Source organism: Salvelinus namaycush, chromosome 26, assembly GCF_016432855.1.
Source record: "Salvelinus namaycush isolate Seneca chromosome 26, SaNama_1.0, whole genome shotgun sequence".
Lineage (NCBI taxonomy): Eukaryota > Metazoa > Chordata > Actinopteri > Salmoniformes > Salmonidae > Salvelinus > Salvelinus namaycush.
This window is the reverse complement of record NC_052332.1, coordinates 29,801,553-29,822,996: the sequence shown is the minus strand read 5'-3', so window position 1 is coordinate 29,822,996 and position 21,444 is coordinate 29,801,553. Positions and strand designations below refer to the sequence as shown.

General features: G+C 43.6%; 1 protein-coding gene across 1 annotated transcript; it reads right to left on the bottom strand.

Annotated features, from left to right (window-relative positions):
* Positions 1-5,743: 5,743 nt before the first annotated feature.
* LOC120021051 (sodium/potassium/calcium exchanger 3-like) lies at positions 5,744-19,466 on the bottom strand. Its single transcript, XM_038964701.1, has 16 exons — positions 19,415-19,466; positions 13,131-13,207; positions 12,801-12,875; positions 12,481-12,565; positions 12,048-12,151; positions 11,764-11,838; positions 11,553-11,578; positions 10,319-10,372; positions 10,070-10,212; positions 9,722-9,888; positions 9,369-9,612; positions 8,078-8,244; positions 7,835-7,949; positions 7,602-7,714; positions 7,455-7,520; positions 5,744-5,854 (listed from the first exon to the last, which is right to left on the bottom strand). The coding sequence occupies exons 1-16, from the start codon at positions 19,464-19,466 to the stop codon at positions 5,744-5,746; spliced, it is 1,674 nt and encodes a 557-aa protein (XP_038820629.1).
* Positions 19,467-21,444: the final 1,978 nt, after the last annotated feature.

Below are 21,444 nucleotides of genomic sequence, written 5' to 3'. Positions count from 1 at the left end.
TCAGGTGGTATAATTAGAGAAATGTCATTGTAGTAAATTCCATGATCATTTCTCCAGCAAGGACAGTTCTGTGAAACTCATTAATATATAAACCCTTCAGTTTACACACCTTGTTTGAAGTCCTGCCTTTCTGTTGACTCAGACTAGGTAACATGTTGTTACTAAGATACATTTATTTTTCATAACTGTTAGTGTTTGATGAGTTTACTGCTGTATGCTAACAAGAGCATATGATTTAAAGGGAGAGAAATGTGTCAGTCAATAATGTTCCTGATGGAGAATTAGTTTACATACAGAATTTAAATAATGAGTATTGGTATATGGTGGCAAATGGCAATTGTGATAATTGTGAATACTTTGGGATATGAACTTAGTTGTAGTTCTTGTAGGACTACTGATACTGAACGGTAAACTCGATAGTGAGAAATCTACCGCTCAATTACACGCTCTAATAATGTATCCCTTCATGCAAAAATAAACCTTGTAAAGAAACTATTTATGGTCACGATTACTGCTGCAATAATTAATTCAATTTACGACTGCTTTAAACAAGTGTTTATGTTATGCATCAACCAGTGGAGGCTGCTGAGGGGAGGACGGCTCATAATAATTGCTGGAACAGAGCAAATGAAATGACATCAAACACATGGAAACCGTCTGTCTAATGTATTTGATACCCTTCCACTTATTTCGCTCCAGGCATTACAATGAGCCCGTCCTCCCCAATTAAGGTGCCACCAACCTCCTGTGGCATCAACACTTACACTTGTATTGGATGGTGTCCATATACCCATAATAAGACAACAGGTTCATGCGATGGTCAATCCCTTGTGGTTGAAGTCGTAAAGGTACAGTATAGAAAAGGAGTTACTAGTCATGGGCCATCCAATGATAGAAACTTTACCGCCGGTGTCTATTTTGGTCAACCTTGCTGTTTGTGTGTAGATTTTATTATGCATATTAATTATTGCTCCTCAAATGGCTTGGTCCTAAGGTGAGGCATGGTGTGTTCTTAGAAGATAAGGTGAGGCATGGTGTGTTCTTAGAAGATAAGGTGAGGCATGGTGTGTTCTTAGAAGATAAGGTGAGGCATGGTGTGTTCTTAGAAGATAAGGTGAGGCATGGTGTGTTCTTAGAAGATAAGGTGAGGCATGGTGTGTTCTTAGATAAAACATGAAGAGTACAGAAGAAACAGATGTAACGAGAGGTTCCTGCCACATGTGTAGCCTACATAATGTGTCAGGCAGGCTACTATGCAAACTCAAGCAGCTGACATCCAGCTACCACCTCACAAATAATTTCCTTCAACTTACTTCCTGTACTCCAGTAAATTAGCACATTTAGATAACTTCTCAATGTTTACAGATGTCAATAAAGCGTTTATTAAAGTGCATGGCAAAGTAATCACCCTGGAAATCTTGATTGGGCTCACACACATGATGATAAATAAGAGCACGATATCTAGAATATATTATATTTAGTATAACTGGGTTAAACTGTAGGTCTATGTAACCGATGTGAAATGGCTAGCTAGTTAGCGGTGGTGCGCGCTAATAGCGTTTCAATCGGTGACGTCACTCGCTCTGAGACCTTGAAGTAGTTGTTCCCCTTGCTCTGCAAGGCGCGGCTTTTGTGGAGCGATGGGTAACGATGCTTCGAGGGTGGCTGTTGTCGATGTGTGCAGAGGGTCCCTGGTTCGAGCCCAGGTAGGGGCGAGGAGAGGGATGGAAGCTATACTGTAACATTGATGCTGTTGACCCGGATCACTGGTTGCTGTGGAAGAGGAGGTCAAAAGAGGGGCGAGGAGAGGAACGGAAGCTATACTGTTACATCTACATAGTTCTGTTCTCACTAATTCACATGCATGCACGCACACACATATACACACACACACGCAGTCTTTCCACCAGTCTGCATGTCTGTATTTCAGAATTTCAAATCTGAACCCTAGATCATCTTTCAATTAATATTTTATCTGTACTTGTTTTCTGCCGTGTGATTTGCAACACAATATTCATACAGTTGTATATTGTTGTGAGCTCAGAGTGCTGGCGCAGTGGGAATGGATTGGCTGTTATGTTTAACATCCACAACTAGGCCTGGTACAATGACAAGGATGAAATTACTTTTACAACCCTTTCATCTGCTGTGTTTGGTGCCTGAGAGCACCAGGAACAATGTATCATATTGGATGATGCCATATCACACTGGATATGTTGTAAAAAATAATCTGTTGTTATAACTGGGAAAACTTAATTACCTTGTTATTTTCAATTTACCAGCCTCTCATCTGTGGATCCAAATGAAGATAAGGAAATGGGGGTTTCAGTCCCCAATATGTTCATCATTAGGACTGCGATGGGAAACGTGTGTGTGCGTACGTACTTGCAGCATGTGTGCATGTACTGTATATGAGGGGATGGCAGTGTGTGCAGCATATGGTAAGCAGAGATGGGTTTCTGTCTGCATGGCTCCCTCTGGACTCGTATCAGAAGGATGTATTTGCTTTGAGAGACTAACAGGCTAGTAACAGCTTACTGCAGCTCCTCAGGGGTTAATGAGTAAACGACAGGTCTGGAATCAGTGAAAGGTAGAGGTCGACACTGGGACTGTTTCCCCTGTTGTCTTCCACTGGGCACACCCTGGTTGAATCAACGTTGTTTCCACGTCATTTCAATGAAATTATGTCGAACCAACGTGGAATAGACATTGAATTGCCGTCTGTGCCCAGTGGGCCCCACCCATCACTTCTCAGAGCTTAACAGTTGTATGTACAGTAACTTAAGGACTTAAGGAGAGAGACATGGATTGTTATTGCACAGATTTTATTTATTGCACTCAACAACATACAAAAGTTCTCAATGATCAGAGATCATGTCTAAAGTAACGAATCTCAGTGCTGGAATATCTGGCGGCTCCAACCTAACAGAATAAAACATTGAGGAACAACACTTCATACACAGATCTTCCATGTGAGAACTAAATCAGGGTTTTATTTGGTGCTCTGACCTGAACTGCTAACAGAGGCAGGATTTATGACTGGTTGGTTGGTAGTGGGGACTCCTTGGTGGTCTTCCTATCTCAGTAGGTACTTAATAAAGGACTACCCTGGACATACAACAGGTGACTAAACCTGGGATACTTAGCAGCACCAGCAACCAGCCTGTTCAACTCAACAGTCTCTACTCCTCTACTCCTTATTTGAAATGTAAAAAATGTTGAGTGGCTGAAATCAAAGAGCAGAACTATACTGAACAAAAATATAAACGCAACATGTTAAGTGTTGGTCCCATGTTTCATGAGCTGAAATTAAAGATCCCAGAAATGTTCCATACGCACAAAAAGCGTATTTCTCTCAAATTTTGAAAACAAATTTGATTACATCCCTATTAGTGAGCATTTCTGCTTTGCGAAAATAATCCATCCACCTAACAGGTGTGGCATATCAATAAGCTGATTAAACAGCATGATCATTACACATGGGCACCTTGTGCTGGGGACAATAAAAGGCCACTCTAAAATGTGCAGTTTTGTCACACAACACAATGCCACAGATGTCTCAAGTTTTGAGGGAGCGTGCAATTGGCATGCTGACTGCAGGAATGTCCACCAGAGCTGTTGCCAGAGAATTGAATGTTCATTTCTCTACCATAAGCCACCTCCATCGTCGCTTTAGAGAATTTGGGAGTACATCCAACCGGCCTCACAACCGCAGAGCACGTGTAACCCTGCCAGCCCAAGATCTCCACATCCGGCTTCTTCACCTGTAGGATCGTCTGAGACCAGCCACCCAGACAACTGATGAAACTGAGGAGTACTCCTGTCTGTAATAAAGCCCTTTTGTGGGGAAAAGCATATACTGATTGGCTGGGCCTGGCTCCTCAGTAGGTGGGCCAGACTCCCAAGTGGTTGGGCCTATGCCCTCCCAGGCCCACCCATGGCTGTGCCCCTGCCCAGTCATGTGAAATCCATTGATTAGGGCCTAATGAATTTATTTCAATTTCCTTATATAAATTGTAACTCAGTACATTCTTTGAAATTGTTGCATGTTGCATTTACGTTTTCGTTCAGTGCAATAGTTCGATCACATAAAGAATGTATTCTGCAGTCCTTTCATTTGGCAAAAAGTTTGAGTCATTTGATCTGATCTGAAATCTAAATTATTTCAGGAAATCATATTCATGCTGTAAATAAATACCTATACGTTTTTGAGAAAATTGTTTGCTCTGCAAAATAGTATAAAGTATTGTAATCACAAGCACTTGACAAAAGAAATATATAAAATCTCTTGGAAATAATAAATAAAGATACTAAATCAAGGCGGTTCAGTGCTAAAAAGGATCTTAGCTGGCTTAAATAGAATAGTGGCTTAGAAAGTGATACAATTCAATATAACCTCATTCTCCTTTCATCAGATATAGGTGGACTGTGCTGATCTGAAGTGTCAGTCTTATTTAGTATCACTTTACAAAGTGACAAAAATATACTTCATTTTTCAGTTACAGTATATGATATTCTCACAAATATCATGGGAAGAATATGTTATTTAGTGCTTATATCAAAAACACCACAAATCTAGTCTGTCTGACATAAATCTTTTGTAAAACTATGTAAAATATTTAGTAAACATTTAGAAACAGTAAAAAGTAGGGTCTTGTAGACCTAATAATCATTGTACAGTAATACAAACACTGATCGTCCCTAAACGTAGTGAACTATTACAACAGACCCGTACGCATGATATCAAAGGTTGTGACACTCATAGAAACATGTAGTCAATAGTAATAACACTTCTAAAAATGCTAAAATCGTAGATTTCACGTTAGCCTATTATTTACTTAGTTTGTAACAGTACATGTTGTGAGGCAAAACATGATTAATGAATCCTCTTTGGAGGAACTCGGTCAGTCACTTTACAAATTCTAGTCACATAATCTGCATCTCTTACGAATACTTCTTCTATTATAAGTCTATGACACGTTAACAACGTCCATTTTTCTTATTGCTTCGTTCATAGTACCTTACTGACAGTTCTATGCTCCACTGTACCCCAGCACTGCTAAACATTTTCACAAATGTACACACTGTATCACCACACAACAAGGTAATGTCAGCTAGGTCATACATTGAAAACAAACACGGGCGTTCCAAACGTAAGGTCAAGAAACGAGGATTAGTCTACTGTATTATTTTTCCATTGGTCACTGCTGAACATTAGGTGTTGCTACGTATTAAAACACCAAACTTCGGAAGAAAAAGGTTTGTGCTATAGAAATGACTGCTGTGTGTGTGCGTGTGTGTGCATGTGAGTAGGTTCTTCTATCCTTGAGGGGACCTTAAAATCCCCAAGAGTCACCACTGAGAGACAGAGAGAGAGAGACTGAGAGAGAGAGACTGAGAGAGAGAGACTGAGAGAGAGAGACTGAGAGAGAGAGACTGAGACTATCCGGAAGTCCCCACAAGGAAAATTCTCCCTTGTGGACAAAGGCTATTTAGGATTAGGGCAAGGGTTAGGGAAAATTTTAGGTCCCCACAAGGATAGTAAAACGTGTGTGTGTATTTGTGTACAATGTCACCCAAGGATATCCTGTTTGTGGAACATCACATGTTAACTGTAGCATGATGTAGCTGAGGCTGTTTTTTTTGGCTTTAGGACAGAGTATCTCAGGGAGACAGAGGACTCCTGGACGTGGCAGCTGACAGGAAGGCAAATCAGGGTTGACATTCGACCCCAGCGTCAGCCTCACATCTGCCCAAAGAAGATGGAGCAGAGCAGGAAGATGGCATAGAGTAATATCAGCCCCAGGCCCAGACGGCGGTCCAGCTTCCAGTGGTTCAGATGGACACTCATGACCTGGGAGGTAAGAAGGGAAGAGGGGGAGGTAAAGAGAGAACAGGGGATGGGCAGATGGAGAGGGGTTTAATGGAAATGGGAAAGAAAAGTTGCATGAGGTAAAGAAAGGAATAGCTTGGCTATGACTGGGTGATTGCATAAGAGATGGAGCCACACAATGAACTTGTCTAGCACCGGTATGGTGATACTGATGGTTTGTTTAAATAGCAGGTTAGGAGAACTAACATGACAGGTTAGGAGAACTAATGTGGCACGTTAGGATAACTAATGTGGCAGGTTAAAACTAACGTGGCAGGTTAGAACTAACGTGGCAGGTTAGGAGAACTAATGTGGCAGGTTAGAACTAACGTGGCAGGTTAGCGGAACTAACGTGGCAGGTTAGGATAACTAATGTGGCAGGTTAGAACTAACGTGGCAGGTTAGGATAACTAATGTGGCAGGTTAGGAGAACTAATGTGGCAGGTTAGGAGAACTAATGTGGCAGGTTAGGAGAACTAAGGTGGCAGGTTAGGAGAACTAACATGGCAGGTTAGAACTAACGTGGCAGGTTAGGATAACTAATGTGGCAGGTTAGGATAACTAACGTGACAGGTTAGGCGAACTAACTTGGTAGGTTAGGAGAACAAATGTGGCACGTTAGGAGAACTAATGTGGCAAGTTAGGAGAACTAATGTGGCAGGTTAGGAGAACTAACGTGGCAGGTTAGGATAACTAACGTGACAGGTTAGGCGAACTAACTTGGTAGGTTAGGAGAACAAATGTGGCAGGTTAGGATAACTAATGTGGCAGGTTAGGAGAACTAATGTGGCAGGTTAGGAGAACTAATGTGGCAGGTTAGGAGAACTAACGTGGCAGGTTAGAACTAACGTAGCAGGTTAGAACTAACGTGGCAGGTTAGGAGAACTAACGTGGCAGGTTAGGATAACTAACGTGGCAGGTTAGGATAACTAACGTGGCAGGTTAGGATAACTAACGTGGCAGGTTAGGATAACTAACGTGGCAGGTTAGGATAACTAACGTGGCAGGTTAGGATAACTAACGTGGCAGGTTAGGATAACTAACGTGGCAGGTTAGGATAACTAATGTGACAGGTTAGGCGAACTAACTTGGCAGGTTAGGAGAACTAATGTGGCAGGTTAGGAGAACTAATGTGGCAGGTTAGGAGAACTAATGTGGCAGGTTAGGAGATGGAGGTATAGGTAAGGAAAAGGGTTATAGTTAGGCTTAGCTAAAATACTACAGTTGTCAACAACTTTAATCCCCGACAACTAGTTGGTGCTGTGGTAGCCACAATGGTACAAACCATCAGTATCATAACACCGGAACCACACCCTGCTCCAGAAAGACTCTGTCTTGTCTGCCGCCATCCTGCTTGTGGTCCATAACAAATATCTTGTAAAAACCTTAAATACCAGTAAAACTATGATCATACTGTGTTTGTGGTGTGTAAGAAAAGACTTGTAAAAAGTGAAACACCAATAAAATTGTGAAACACCAATAGAATTGTGATACGTGTGTTATGTGGTTAAATGATGCTCAGAACCAGATGTCCAGTGAAACAGTAACTGATGGTGGCACGAACGCATGCACACACACTTACTGTGAGGAAGACAGAGGCCAGCAGCAGGACGACAGAATACACCAGGCCCTTGTTATTGATGTAGACCTGTGAGGAAGAGAAGGATGAGAGTGGTCAGATGTCGATGATTGTTAAATGTCCATAGAGAGAGAGTTTTAATGAACCCACCAATGATCCGTTGTCCACCACCAGAGTGCGCAGAGCCCAGGGAAAACCCAGCCCCAACAGGATGTCAAAGATATTACTGCCAATGGAGTTAGACACCGCCATGTCCCCCAAACCTGAGGAGAGAGGGAGAGTAAAGTCAAACTAAAGCAGTCTACACTACACCACCAGGACGTCAAGAGGGTGGTCAGGAGTCTGAAGATGAGAGGAAGTTGAAAAGAGAGGATGACGGGTACCTTGCCGAGCTACAATGAGGCTGGCCATGCAGTCTGGCACACTGGTGCCCGCTGCCAGGAAGGTGATGCCCATGATGTAGTCTGGGATGTCTAGTGTGTAGCTGATGATGGTGACCTAATGGGCACACACAGCTAGATCAGAGACACCACACACACTCACCCTCTCAATATTATCCTACAACTCCTGGAACATTTCAAGGAGAAGTTCCAATATGGCCTTACGGCTCTGCTGTGAGTTCTTACCATCCACACCATGAGGTAGGAGAAGATGGCTATCCACAGGGTGGAGGCCACGAAGGTGACCATGAACCAGCGGTGCCAGCGTGGGTACACACAGTTAGGCACAGTGCAGTACAGCAGCAGGCCCAGGGGCCACGAGATCAGCCACTTGACCCGCGCACAGCAACCCCCTGCCATACACACATGAACAACAATATACTGTCGGTCACAGACCAGAACATACCAGAGCCGACACCCACTTTGTTTTCCTCTAATGCAATTTCAGCGAACGTCAGGGAAATTGTCTGTAGCCTTTTACACTCGTACCCGTATACGGGTTGAAAATGGCAGATTTGGGCACTAATAAGCGCTAAAATTGGAAAGCAGTGACTGTACAGTAACCTGTTATACATGATGTCAGAGGTCTAGCTCTGCGCTTCACAGCTGTGTATGGGTTTTGACTGACAGCTGTTCTGAACTTGAGCACCGCGCACAACAAGAAGTTGCTCCCATCCCTCCCGCTAATTGGGCAACTTTTACAAATTTTTTGTTGTCTGAGTGAGGGAAATGCTGTATATTAAGATGACTCAATGTATTTTGAAAGATGAGGCGTTGAGGATTACAATAAATACCGCTTTGATGCCAGAAAAGCAATCCAAACACCTGTGAGTCCAAATGTGTACTTCACATGTTCAAATCCTAAAACTCATGTCATATACCGTGTCAACGTTTATGATCACTATGTTTGATGTAGAGTTACAAGATTACACGGCGTCATACCCGTGGTTTTTCTGAACAGTATTGTGAAGCAAATTTACCGTTGCACACACACCTGACTGCACTCATGACTCCTTTCTATGAGAACCAAAATTACCATCTGTTTTGTTAGGCCTTGTGAAAGCCTAACACAAGCCTAACAAGATCATATTTCATAACTAAGTCATGTTGTCAATAGAACATGCCTTCAAATCATGCCCACCTGACCCAGGTTGCGATTTGTAATGGACCGTTTTTGGATTGCGTAAACAACAACCGTAATTGTGTGATGGCGGCGATGCAGGGTTGTGTTCCAAATTCAACTACTACAAGTGTGCTTGTTCTAGTTTCTCACAGCTAGGAGAGCTAAAAAAAAAACACTTTATAGTCATAAAAGTGCATTGAAATTGCGTTGGAACTGTGCACACTTTAGAGAGGCGAGTGGCCACTTAGAGATACTTCAAACCCTTGTAATTGGTTTTGTCTTATGTTGCACCTACCCCACATTTTACAATGTTACTGAATGTATCCAGAGTATTTTCAGATTTTGTTATATCACCTGGCCAATGCAGAGGCCTGAATGGCCCATCATCATCATCCTCCTCTTCCTCAGTGTGACAGCCCTCCGCTCCTGGCTTCTCTGCCCCTGCATCCCCTACCCTGGCCCTGTCAGGGGTCTGCTTCTCCACACTGCCCCCATTCTCCAGACCTCCAGAGCCCAACCCCTTTAGAGGGGTGCCCCCTGCCGCTGGGCTGGCCTCCCCGTCCAGCTGGCTGTTGGGACTCCTGATCAATCTCTGTCTCTGTGTGGGAAAGAGAGAGAGAGAGTGAGAGAGAGTGAGAGTGCACATTAGTACTCCATAGTGGCTAATGTAGCCCCTTGTTGATGTTCCTCCAGTCTGAGTCCAATACCTCACTGATGAGCACACGGCCTGCCATGGTGAGCCTGGTGCGAGGGGAGAAGTGGGGGCTGATCATTATGCGCAGGCCGGCCTCGGAGAAGGACAGCTGGTGGGGGTTGAGGATCAGGAGCTCGTCCACCATCACCACCGGAGGAGACTCCTGACCCTGGGGTTGTCCTGCAGGGTGAGGGAGGGATGGGAAGAGGAGTAACACTTTACCTAAAGCCAATAGGCAGGTATAATGCATTATGATGAGGTTATAATGCACTGTGAGACTTGTAATGAGCACAACAAATCAATAACAGCCACAGCTTCTAACACTCAGACAGTGAGAGCTGTAAGGAGCTCCAATCCAGACCTTTCCTGAGCAGCACCATGTTGGTGTTACAGGTGAGTCCGTCCTCTGCCATCTCCTCATCTCTGAGTCCCTCACTGACAAGGCAGCACTGACCCGGGCCCCCAAACCGACGTTGCACACATCCCCTGATCTGGGAGTTGAACCTGAAACCACAAAACAGCTGTCATATGAGAAACATAGCACAAGCAGACACTAGCTACATGCTCTGTGGATTTAGGACTCTTGTGAGAGGTGTTTCAGCATACTCACTTCATGATAAGAATGTAAACTCCATACATGGTCATTAGGAGCACGGCCTCCCACCTACAATCAGAGAAATACACAGTTCAACTACCACCTAAAACCAGTAAACAGTTCAACTACCACCTAAAACCAGTAAACAGTTCAATTAGAGAAATACACAGTTCAACTACCACCTAAAACCAGTAAACAGTTCAACTACCACTTAAAACCAGTAAACAGCTCAATCAGAGAAATACACAGTTCAACTACCACCTAAAACCTGTAAACAGTTCAACTACCACTTAAAACCATTAAACAGTTCAATCAAAGAAATACACAGTTCAACTACCACCTAAAACCAGTAAACATTTCAATTAGAGAAATACACAGTTCAACTACAACCTAAAACCAGTAAACTGTTCAATCAGAGAAATACACAGTTCAACTACCACTTAAAACCAGTAAACAGTTCAATTAGAGAAATACACAGTTCAACTACCACCTAAAACCAGTAAACAGTTCAACTACCACCTAAAACCAGTAAACAGTTCAATTACCACCTACAACCAGTAAACAGTTCAATTACCACCTAAAACCAGTAAACAGTTCAACTACCACCTAAAACCAGTAAACAGTTCAACTACCACCTAAAACCAGTAAACAGTTCAATTACCACCTAAAACCAGTAAACAGTTCAACTACCACCTAAAACCAGTAAACAGTTCAATTACCACCTAAAACCAGTAAACAGCTCAACTACCACCTAAAACCAGTAAACAGTTCAACTACCACCTAAAACCAGTAAACAGTTCAATTACCACCTAAAACCAGTAAACAGTTCAATTACCACCTAAAACCAGTAAACAGTTCAACTACCACCTAAAACCAGTAAACAGTTCAATTACCACCTAAAACCAGTAAACAGTTCAACTACCACCTAAAACCAGTAAACAGTTCAATTACCACCTAAAACCAGTAAACAGTTCAATTACCACCTAAAACCAGTAAACAGTTCAACTACCACCTAAAACCAGTAAACAGTTCAATTACCACCTAAAACCAGTAAACAGTTCAACTACCACCTAAAACCAGTAAACAGTTCAATTACCACCTAAAACCAGTAAACAGTTCAATTACCACCTAAAACCAGTAAACAGTTCAACTACCACCTAAAACCGGCAAACTGCTATTTTACTGTACTTTTACAATTCTGACGTGTAACATTGAGACTTTTGGCAGCATTAATCATGATAAAACTCACCAGACAACTTTTGCATCGTATATAACCTACAAAGAGAAAGTTAACACATTAAAATAGTCACAGCTGCATTTCATGCCATCATTTCACTATGTACAGGCAGATTATACAGCACTGTAATTGTAGAGCACAAGTAAGCTACTGTATACTGGTCTCTAAATGCATTTGATTGTGTGGTCTTAATTTCCCCTCCTCCCTCCCTTGTCTGCCTCACCAGGATGAGAGCCAGCACAGAGAAGATGTAGTAGGTGGAGTCCCTGAACAGAGACCACCACGTCAGAACCACCGTCTGCAGAGGGGGAGGAGCCACACAGAGAGAGATTCCACTAACAGACAACCAACACACAGCTAAATCAAGGTGAAGTCCTCAGGTTCACTCAGCCAGTGCATGTGTAGAATCATTTCTAAAATACGTTTCCATGTATTCATGAGCTCTTCAGCCATGGCTAGCTACACTGTTAAGACCATAAAGGTGTGTAGTCTCTGACAGGTCTCTACCTGGCCCGCAAAGATGCCACAAACACCAATGATGACCAGGATGTTGAAGACAGCTGAACCCACGATGGTGCCGACCCCCACGTCTCCTTTAGTGATGAACACACCTGAGATGGAAAGAGAGGTGTGGGAGGGGCTGTAGTGACAATTACATTTTAGTGGATGAAACCAACGGTTATCCCAATGTGTTCTATACGTTGATGTAGAATGAAAGACCATTCATATTGACTCTGCTGACATCATATGGATATCTGTGACATTACATGATACACAAACATGTTCATTTGGATGGATTGAAGATCCATGGCAAGATGGTGAAAGTTATGGGCCATTTATATCAGTCAGTGTTGGGCATAATGTATAGTGTTCATTGACACAATATTGGCCACTGATATCAGGAAATATGAGGTGAAATACAGAGTGATTAAGAACTGACCAATGAGAGAGGTAAAGAGCTCTGGTGCTGAGCTTCCTGCAGCCATGAAGGTTGCCCCTGCCACATCCTCACTGAGCTGCAGGTTCTGACAGGGACAGAGACAAGGGGAACATTCTCGCACAATCATAATACATGATCAAGAAGCACTATGTCTTTGTAGAAATACATGATAACAGAAATCCTCTTCAGCCTGTCTTGCACAAAGTTTATATTTTAAATGTGTCAACTAAAAGTAGTAATAATGTAGAGATAAAAAGCAGCACATGGTGCCTCCTTCTTCCTGTATCCTGTACGCTAATTGGTGTTGTTGGTTTTCTCACCTCTGATATTTTCTCCAGGGAAGGGACAAAGTAGTCATCACAGACAATAGCAAGAGCGTAGAACATGTAGATAGCCTAAAAGGTACAGCGAGAGATGAAAATAGAGATACAATCTGTAAGGATGTGATAAGGAAGTGTTTAAGTTATTCAGTTCATTTAGGCAGGTGTACTTCACTCTGATTGGCAGATAAATGATATTATGAAGCATCTGAACAGATGGTATTGCACTAAGGGTGTGGCTGCAAAACTGCAGTATCATGGTATCATGGTTGTTTTGTGAGGTGTGTTAAACAGGTGTGTTTTCTGCGTTGTGTGTTATGGGACACTCACACACAGCACATGTAACAGCACTGCTCCTCCTTTCAGCTCCTCCTTGGTGAAGATATCTTCTGGAAACTCATGGATGGCTCGGGGAGAGAGGTAACAGTACAACACAGTTAGACACAGATCCTACCTCTCTCTGTCGAGAGATAGATAGATAGAGAGATAGATAGAAAAATAGATAGATAGATAGATAGATAGATAGATAGAGAGAGAGAGAGAGAGAATGGAGGTGGAAAAGGATAGTCAACAACAACAGCAGAGGGGGAAGTAAATCAGAGTCTTGCGCTAATCTGACTAAATGAATGTCATGCCGCTCAAGACCAAAAGCAGAACACAGTCATCAAGCTGCCACATTGGTTTGTAATAACATTGCTTTCCTGTCCCTATATCATCATCCTTCTTATCGCAAAGGACAGATACAAGCACCGTAATAACACAGCAGGCCTTCTGGAAGAATGAATGACAATTTCACCAAATTGCTTTCCAGGTCCAATCCTTTCTGAAGGAGTACAATGCTATATCAAATTAAATTGTGTTTGTCACATGTGCCGAATACAACAGTTTTAGACTTTACCGTGAAATGCTTACTTACAAGCCCTTAACCAACAATGCAGTTTTAAGAAAATATAGTAAAGAAAATATTTACTAAATAAACTAAAGTAAAAAATCAAAAAAGTAACACAATAAAATAACAATAATGAGGCTATATACAGGGGGCACCGGTATCGAGTCAATGTGTGGGGGTACAGGTTAGTCGTAGGGGTAAATTGACTATGCATAGATAATAAACAGCGAGTAGCAGCAGTGTAAAAACAAAGTCTATGACCTGGCTCAGACTCCAAGAAATCATACTTATCCGCCTGGAATTGCTCCCTCCAAGCAGCCAGACACCTGTACAGGCTAGCAGATGCTGCCCCCCTGGGCCGTGTAGAGAGAGGAGCAGAGGAGCAGAGCTCTGAGGAGGAGGTGTGTGGAACAGCTGGTTCCTGCTCCTCCAGTCCTCAGGTGTATGTGAGAGTGTTAGTGAAAGCTTCCCCTCGGTTCCCCCCAGCGTGACGAGCAGAGGAGAGGAGGCTGCAGCCTGGAGAGCACAGGGCACTGCTGCTAAATCAGTACTCAGACGCAGGGGAAAATGAACTTTAACAACTGGGGAGCCCAAACCTATTAATAGACCTGCTGCTCTGAGGCATGCAGCCCTGGGTAGCCTATACAGCCAGTCCCACAATGCACGCTGTCTGACGCATGCTGCACGACTCATTCTACACCAAACACACTTCCTATAATATACATGCTACACATCACATGATGTATGACACACACTACCAAACATAGGCTTCATGACATATACTACACAGTATGCCCACTACATGCCATCAGCTGTGCTTTAAGTCTATGACAGCATGCCATTCTGAAGCTTCTCCCTGTAGATTAGGAGAGCACACCTCTCATGTGATCAAGGCTATTCGATTTTGATCCTTGAATCTGTAGTGTGAAGCAGAGAGGAGAGGGTGCCATATGGTCTAGAGGTATGTAGGATGACAGTGTGCTTCTATACAATGCCCTTCTATACTGTGTGTGTATGTGTACAGCATATGGTTATCTAATGTACAGCTAGTGATGTAATCAACATTCTGAATCTGAGCCTCAGAGGATGAGGGTCCCTCTCTCTGCCTCTGCTCGGCTTGTACTTTCACCTCCCAGAGAACTGTGGGGAAAGGAGCTTGTTTTATTTTCTGGCCAGCTGTTGCACTGGGGCAGGACCTGTTCACTAAACCATCCCAGCTTAGCATGTCAACTTTCTGTCAGATTATCATAAGAAAGAGTGAGGCAGCATCTCACTAAAGAACGTGGGTACACATCTGTATCTTATCAGTGTGAGGACATCTGTGCTGTAGTTGTGGTATTATTATCATTGTCTGTTTTCCTTATCCTATAGCTGTGTTTTGGAAAGCAGGCCAGATCTGGATCCTTCCCCAGGTCCCCAGGACATCTAGCCCCCAATACACAAGGCCCCAGTTGAACGTGTCTATGTAAATGCCGTGCTGAAACACGCGGCTCAGATGAACGTTTTGATGGGTTGCTTCGGTGAAAGCAGTTGCCATGGAGACCCTCTCCCTGGGGACTGTGGTTTGTTGACGGGCGGCAGTGGGAAGCCAATGACGGCTGCACGAATGGTGAGAAAGGGGGAGGGAGGGGAATGTGTGTTTACCATGCTATTGGCTTATGAAATATGAAAAAAAGAGAAATGACAGGCAGCTCTGGAGAGAAATTTCTAAAAATATGTATTTTTCCTTGCCAACCCTCAGGAGAGGTCTGAGAGAGCGAAAGCATACGAGACAGTGTTGGCTATGAATTGTATTTGTGAGGATGCTCATCCTCTGTTCCCTTTACTAGGCTTTTGTCACAGGACTGCTGATTGACTAGACCAGCCATAAGATGATTTACTATATCTGAGCTTGGCTTCCAATACTGGACATAGGACATAATCAGCTCTCATAAAATATACAGCCTGGGGGGCGGGGCGAGGGCAGGGCGTGGAGCTGCAGCAGCGTTCACGTGTTTCTTCTCTGGCATCACAGGCTCCGCTCTGCACCACACACCCTCTCATTACATCTACTAGTGTTACATCTCTGTGTGCCTGGTCTCCTATAGATCTCACAGGGTGATGTTTATTGTCATTAATCTTACCCATGAGGCAGAACTGAGAGATTTCTGCAAAATTGGCTATATTATCTTAGAAATTCATGAAAACAAAAAATTCGCTTTTTGGTCTTAATTTAAAGTTGGGGTTAGGCATTAGGCATTAGGGTTAGCAGTGTGGTTAAGGTTAGGGTTAGGTTTAAATCAGATTTTGTGGCTTAGTGGCTATGACAGCTAGTGACCCCTCTGCAGAGCTGCCTCAAGGGCAAGATTCATGACAATAAATGCAAACCTGCATAGATCTCTCTCTGAGACACTAGATCTTATCTTTATTCACACAGTGAATGGGCTTGATCTTAATTAATTTAATTGCTGATCCAATCAAGTAACTAGAGAAGGGTTCAAAATGGACATGTGATGTAATCTGTGTGTGTTCCTGCGTGTGCGAACCCATAAGTATGCTTGAGCGTGTGTTTAATGCCATATCAGTCTGGATTAAAAGTGAACCCCCAACTAAATTAAACCGCTAAAGCTGTGAGATGATCTCCACTTGAGTCACTCTGCCGCAAGGGACTTAAGAGTGTGACCTAATGGCAGGCAGAGGGAAGGAAAGAAAGAGATGTTATTGATTGAAAAAGCTGCAGGGTATCTTGGAGTCAAGCTAAGGTATTGAATGAAACACAGAGTAAAGTAGTCTCACGCACCAACAGAAACAGCACCACTACATAGACTGAAACCACTACAACAACCTTTTTTTAACCCCTTTTTCATGGTATCCAATTGATAGTTACAGTCTTGTGCCATCGCTGCAACTCACATACAGACTAAGGAGAGGCGATGGGGCCAATCTGCACTGCTTGTTGACACATTGCTCAATTAACCCGGAAGCCAGCCGCACCAATGTGTCGGAGGAAACACTGTACAACTGGTGACTGTTATCAGCTTGCAGGCGCCTGGCCCGCCACAAGGAGTCGCTAGAGCACGATGGGAAATCCCGGCCGGCCAAACCCTCCCCTATCCCGGACGACACTGGGCCAATTGTGTGCCGCCTCATGTGTCTCCAGGTCACGGCCGGCTCTAACACAGCCTGGGATCGAACCCGGGGCTGTAGTGATGCCTCAAGCACTGCGATGCAGTGCCTTAGACGGCTGCACCACTTGAGAGGCCCTCACTACAACAACCTTGCATTTTTTTATCCCGAATCAAAACATTTCTTTGATTTTATGACATAGTTACGAAAGGCCGACAAGAGCAAAAATAGTCCAAGCCAATCCAACCACACAAATCTCACCAAACCTCAATAACCATCCTTCATCTGACAAAACACTGGCTGAAATAATTTGAGAAATCCTCAGGAGACCTACAGTGGGAGAACAATCAATAAGCTTTAGTCCCTCACAGGAGATTACTCCACCGGTTCAGACACATCACATGGAACTATCCATCGTCTTAAAGCGTCAAGTCTCAATGTTATGTTGGTGGCCTGGGAAACAAAGGAAACTACTGCAGTAAAACAATTAGAATGCCACCACTAATACCCTATCTGAAATGAAGACGGGTAGCTGTGAGCCACATTTTATGTTCAACCACACACAGAGCTGTCGGTGAGTGATCTCCACCCTTAACCTAGGACCTTTAAGTCATCATCAGGAACCAATGTGAACTCAGAGAGAACAAGGATTCCAGAGAGACAGGATGGGAGCTAAGGATATTCTCCCCAATTTACAAAGACTTCAGACAAAAACACAACTACTCCCATGTTTAATGGTTGCATTAGTGGCCATTTGCTTTATTTGACACCCATAATAAATTACTCCCCTGACAAAACTCAAGGTTTTTTGAAAGGAAATATCATTCGAGTATCTATCAGATTCTCTTTTTCAGTTCTCTCCTGCAACCACTAAAATATCTCTGTGGAAAAAGAATCCTCAAACCGACTGGCTCTGTTGCTTGCTGAAAAAAACGAATGCATAAAAAACACGAGCCATCGTTATTTATTCAATCTGGATCGTTGAAATGTTGCAGAGAGCACAATAAAAATGTAAAGGTCATTTCCGACTGAGCCGACATCTGCAGCATTTACCATGAATGCAGTCTCCGCTGATACGGGAACATTGTCTTTATATGTCAATCACACTGTAACGCTGAACTTCCACGATACGGATTGAATAGAGCCCTTATTAAAATGCATGGGCTTATCTTCTCCCCCCGGTCTATTTTTAGCTCGATCTGGTTGTTCATTCTGCCTCGGCACTTTGAATGCTTGAAAGACAGAATTATCTGGGTTTCAAAATGTAGCATTCAGTTGCTTAGCAACGCTGGCCTCAAAGGGTTCTCGACTGAAGGCAGACGCTGCCATCTCCGTCTTGTTACACAGCGGGGGGTTGGAGAGAGAAAGAGAGGGAGCGATTGAGAGAGGGAGAAATAAAGTGAGATATAGCAATAGACGGGAAAACCGCGGGAGATAAGGGGTAGGGGGTACTGAAACCTCACTTCCGCTATCCCCAAGATAATATTCCTAGAGGTCTGTCTGAGCTGGCCGTTTGGATTATGTAATCATTAGCAGTTACAGTAAACAGAGAATAGGGGATTTACGTGAAGATAAAGATGAGTAGCCTGCCCTGTGCTCTGTAGCCTAGGAGTAGTGCAGCTCTGAAAGACCTAATGTCATCTACCTGCCCACAGATCCATCAGCCTCTTGTTCTACGACCTGCATTTACCTTATGACCCATAGGGGAGTTGTGTCCTTAAGATACTGAGGGAGGTCTGTTTGTAACAGAAAGACCACATATCAAGTGCTTGCTTATTTCTATTGCAGGTGCACATATTGCATTAATAGTTCTCTTCTGCCAAGTGTAAATCTAGAACGATTGGGGCAGGTGTCCTCAGGGAGATAGTGGTATCTAATGCAGTTCATAAATTTTCATATCGCAGACTGAAATCACTACACTGTGCATTGCTCAGTCCTGTTGTCCTGCTGCAGAGATCTCCCTAGCTGTCTTCTACCCCATGTCCTCCACTGTGTTAACTTACTGTTTTTATATTTCCTTGATTCTTCCATTGCACAAGTCTGGCATGGCGCTCTAACCCCTCCAGACAGAACCTTTCCTCTGGCCCGGCAGCCAAGTTTGAGACGCACAGTTTACAGAGCACAGATTCCTGATAACCACTTCACTGCTGCCTCGGCCCACATTACCTTTTCAGTTAGCCCGCAAGGGAGAGCCAAGGTTCACCAGCATACACACAGCATACCCTCACTAACCGCCTTCCCAAAACACACACACATTAACACACTAAGTCACATCTACACAGCTTAGACACTCCTGGAGCCCCCTCAAGTGTTCCACACAATTTGGGAAATAAATATTTAGTCAACAGACAGTTTGTGCATCGATGTGTCTTCAGGACTTGTAGGGCTCCTATGGAATCTGTACTTAATCAGCTAACGCTAAGGAGAAGACTATTGAGTACAGAGATACTATACCGTTTGAATGGTCCCTGTCAGCTGTTATTCTCTGAGGAGACAATCATATAAAGCTGTGTGCCAAAGGACATGGTAGGGAACATACACTTTTGTCTAGAATGGGGATCAGGGTCCTTCAGTGGAGGTGGAGGTGGGAGAGAGGTGTGGGGCTGTGAGGCTGACTCACCTGGTCTAGGAAGGTCCAGTGTCTGGTTGTCTTCTGTCCACTCCTCCTGCATCAGCCTGCGTCTGGAACGAACTGAAACACCCCCCTCTTCTGGCTGAGACCCGGACGACTCCGGCTCTGTTGAAATGTAAGTCAACTGATTTGTAATTTGAGTATTTTATTGCACTGAGACTCATCAAAAGACCGGTCCAAAGACAAAACACTATCTTATTGGACACAGCATTGAAAGGCTTTGTGTTTTAGTGCAGATGTGACAGATAATAAAAATACAGGCTGGAGGAAGCAACCGGAGAGAGTCAGCAGAGGAGATCATGTAATCTTTTATGAGCACACTCATAAGCCATTCATCATGTCAGCACTGCAATCTCCTCACGGAGTAAATCCCTGTTCCGTATCTCTCTGTTGATAGCCTATCTCTTTATTTGGACTTCAGCTATTAACCACTATATATGGAAGGACAGCATCAACAGTGAGGACCTCCACTGATGTACTGTATCATTGTCTCCTGAAACACAGAGATAACTGCTGCCACTCACTGAGATCTATGTCCAGAGCAGAGTAGACCAGAGCAGACCAGTGCAGATCAGACCAGAGCTCGAGTAGACCAGACCAGAGCAGATTAGAGCAGACCAGAATCCAAGCCTGAGCAAACCAGAGCCTGAGCCCGAGCAGACCAGAGCCCGAGCCCTAGCAGACCAGAGCCTGAGCAGAGCAGAGCAGACCAGAGCCCGAGCAGACCAGAGTAGAGCAGACCAGACCAGAGCCAGCCAGCCAGGTGGGGGCCATTACCCTCTACTCCGGCTGTTTAAGAGGTTGCTTGATCGCTCTCTGTGTCCAGTCTGTTTCATGATCACTTTCCGCTTTGTTTCACTCTACAGTCCAATCAACGTGTTGCACTAGGTCTGAGAGTGGGGATGTGGAGGCTTTCATGTGGAGCTGTCAAGAGCAACCTGGGTAATATGAAATTCAAATGGGCCTCTGTCACAGACGGTGCCGCCATTATCACACTCACAACACGACCACACATCTTAGAACACAGGGCTCCAACCCAGACCCAGACGAAGGCTACACTTTGGCCTGAGTCTCGTCTCTTTCTATAGAAGATGTGGGGTTCACTCCAAGATGAGCTGTCTGGTGCATTGTAGGCATTGTTGCTGAGAATTTTCCTGCACACTAGGAAATCTAAACTTGTAGTGTATTCAAGGTTTAAAAAGGCTTCAAAAGTTTATAATTTCCACTTTACAATTGCAGACTTTATTTGCCCTAAGGAAAAATGTATCAACCCCTACAAAAATGTTAATTCATTATAATCCACATACAGTTCACATTTCCTGTTTCTGCAGGATGATTTTCCTGCTTTATCAAACTGGCTCAAATTAAGATCCTGCATCTGCATGGTCAAGCCTCGAACTAAGCTGGAACTGGCAATCAATGAAAAAGCCTTCAAGAACAATTGCTCTACTATAGCGACGAGTAGGCCTGCCACTAGAATGATGCTGTATGGTGAACATGGCAAATAAATACATTTATACAGATCTTGCCATTTGTCATTAGAAAGATACATTAAATAATTTCTCATATTTTTTCCCAAGATTAGGCCTATTAATTAATATATGGGTTAAATGCATCAAATCAAACTTTGTCACATGCGCCAAATACAACATGTGTAGACCTTACCGTGAAATGCTTACTTACAAGCCCTTAACCAACAGTGATGGTAGTTATGAGATAGTGAAAGTTTAGTAGGGAAAACTGAAGAATATGACAGCTATTAAAGGAGAATATGAAAAACATCAGAACACTGGTTGTCAGAAGGTTTGTGTCATAGCTTAATCTATGAATCATTACATGAACTCATACTCTCTCAACCTGAAAATCACAGGACTGGCCCACACACACACACACACACACACACACACACACACACACACACACACACACACACACACACACACACACACACACACACACACACACACACACACACACACACACACACACACACACACACACACACACCTCTTGATGAA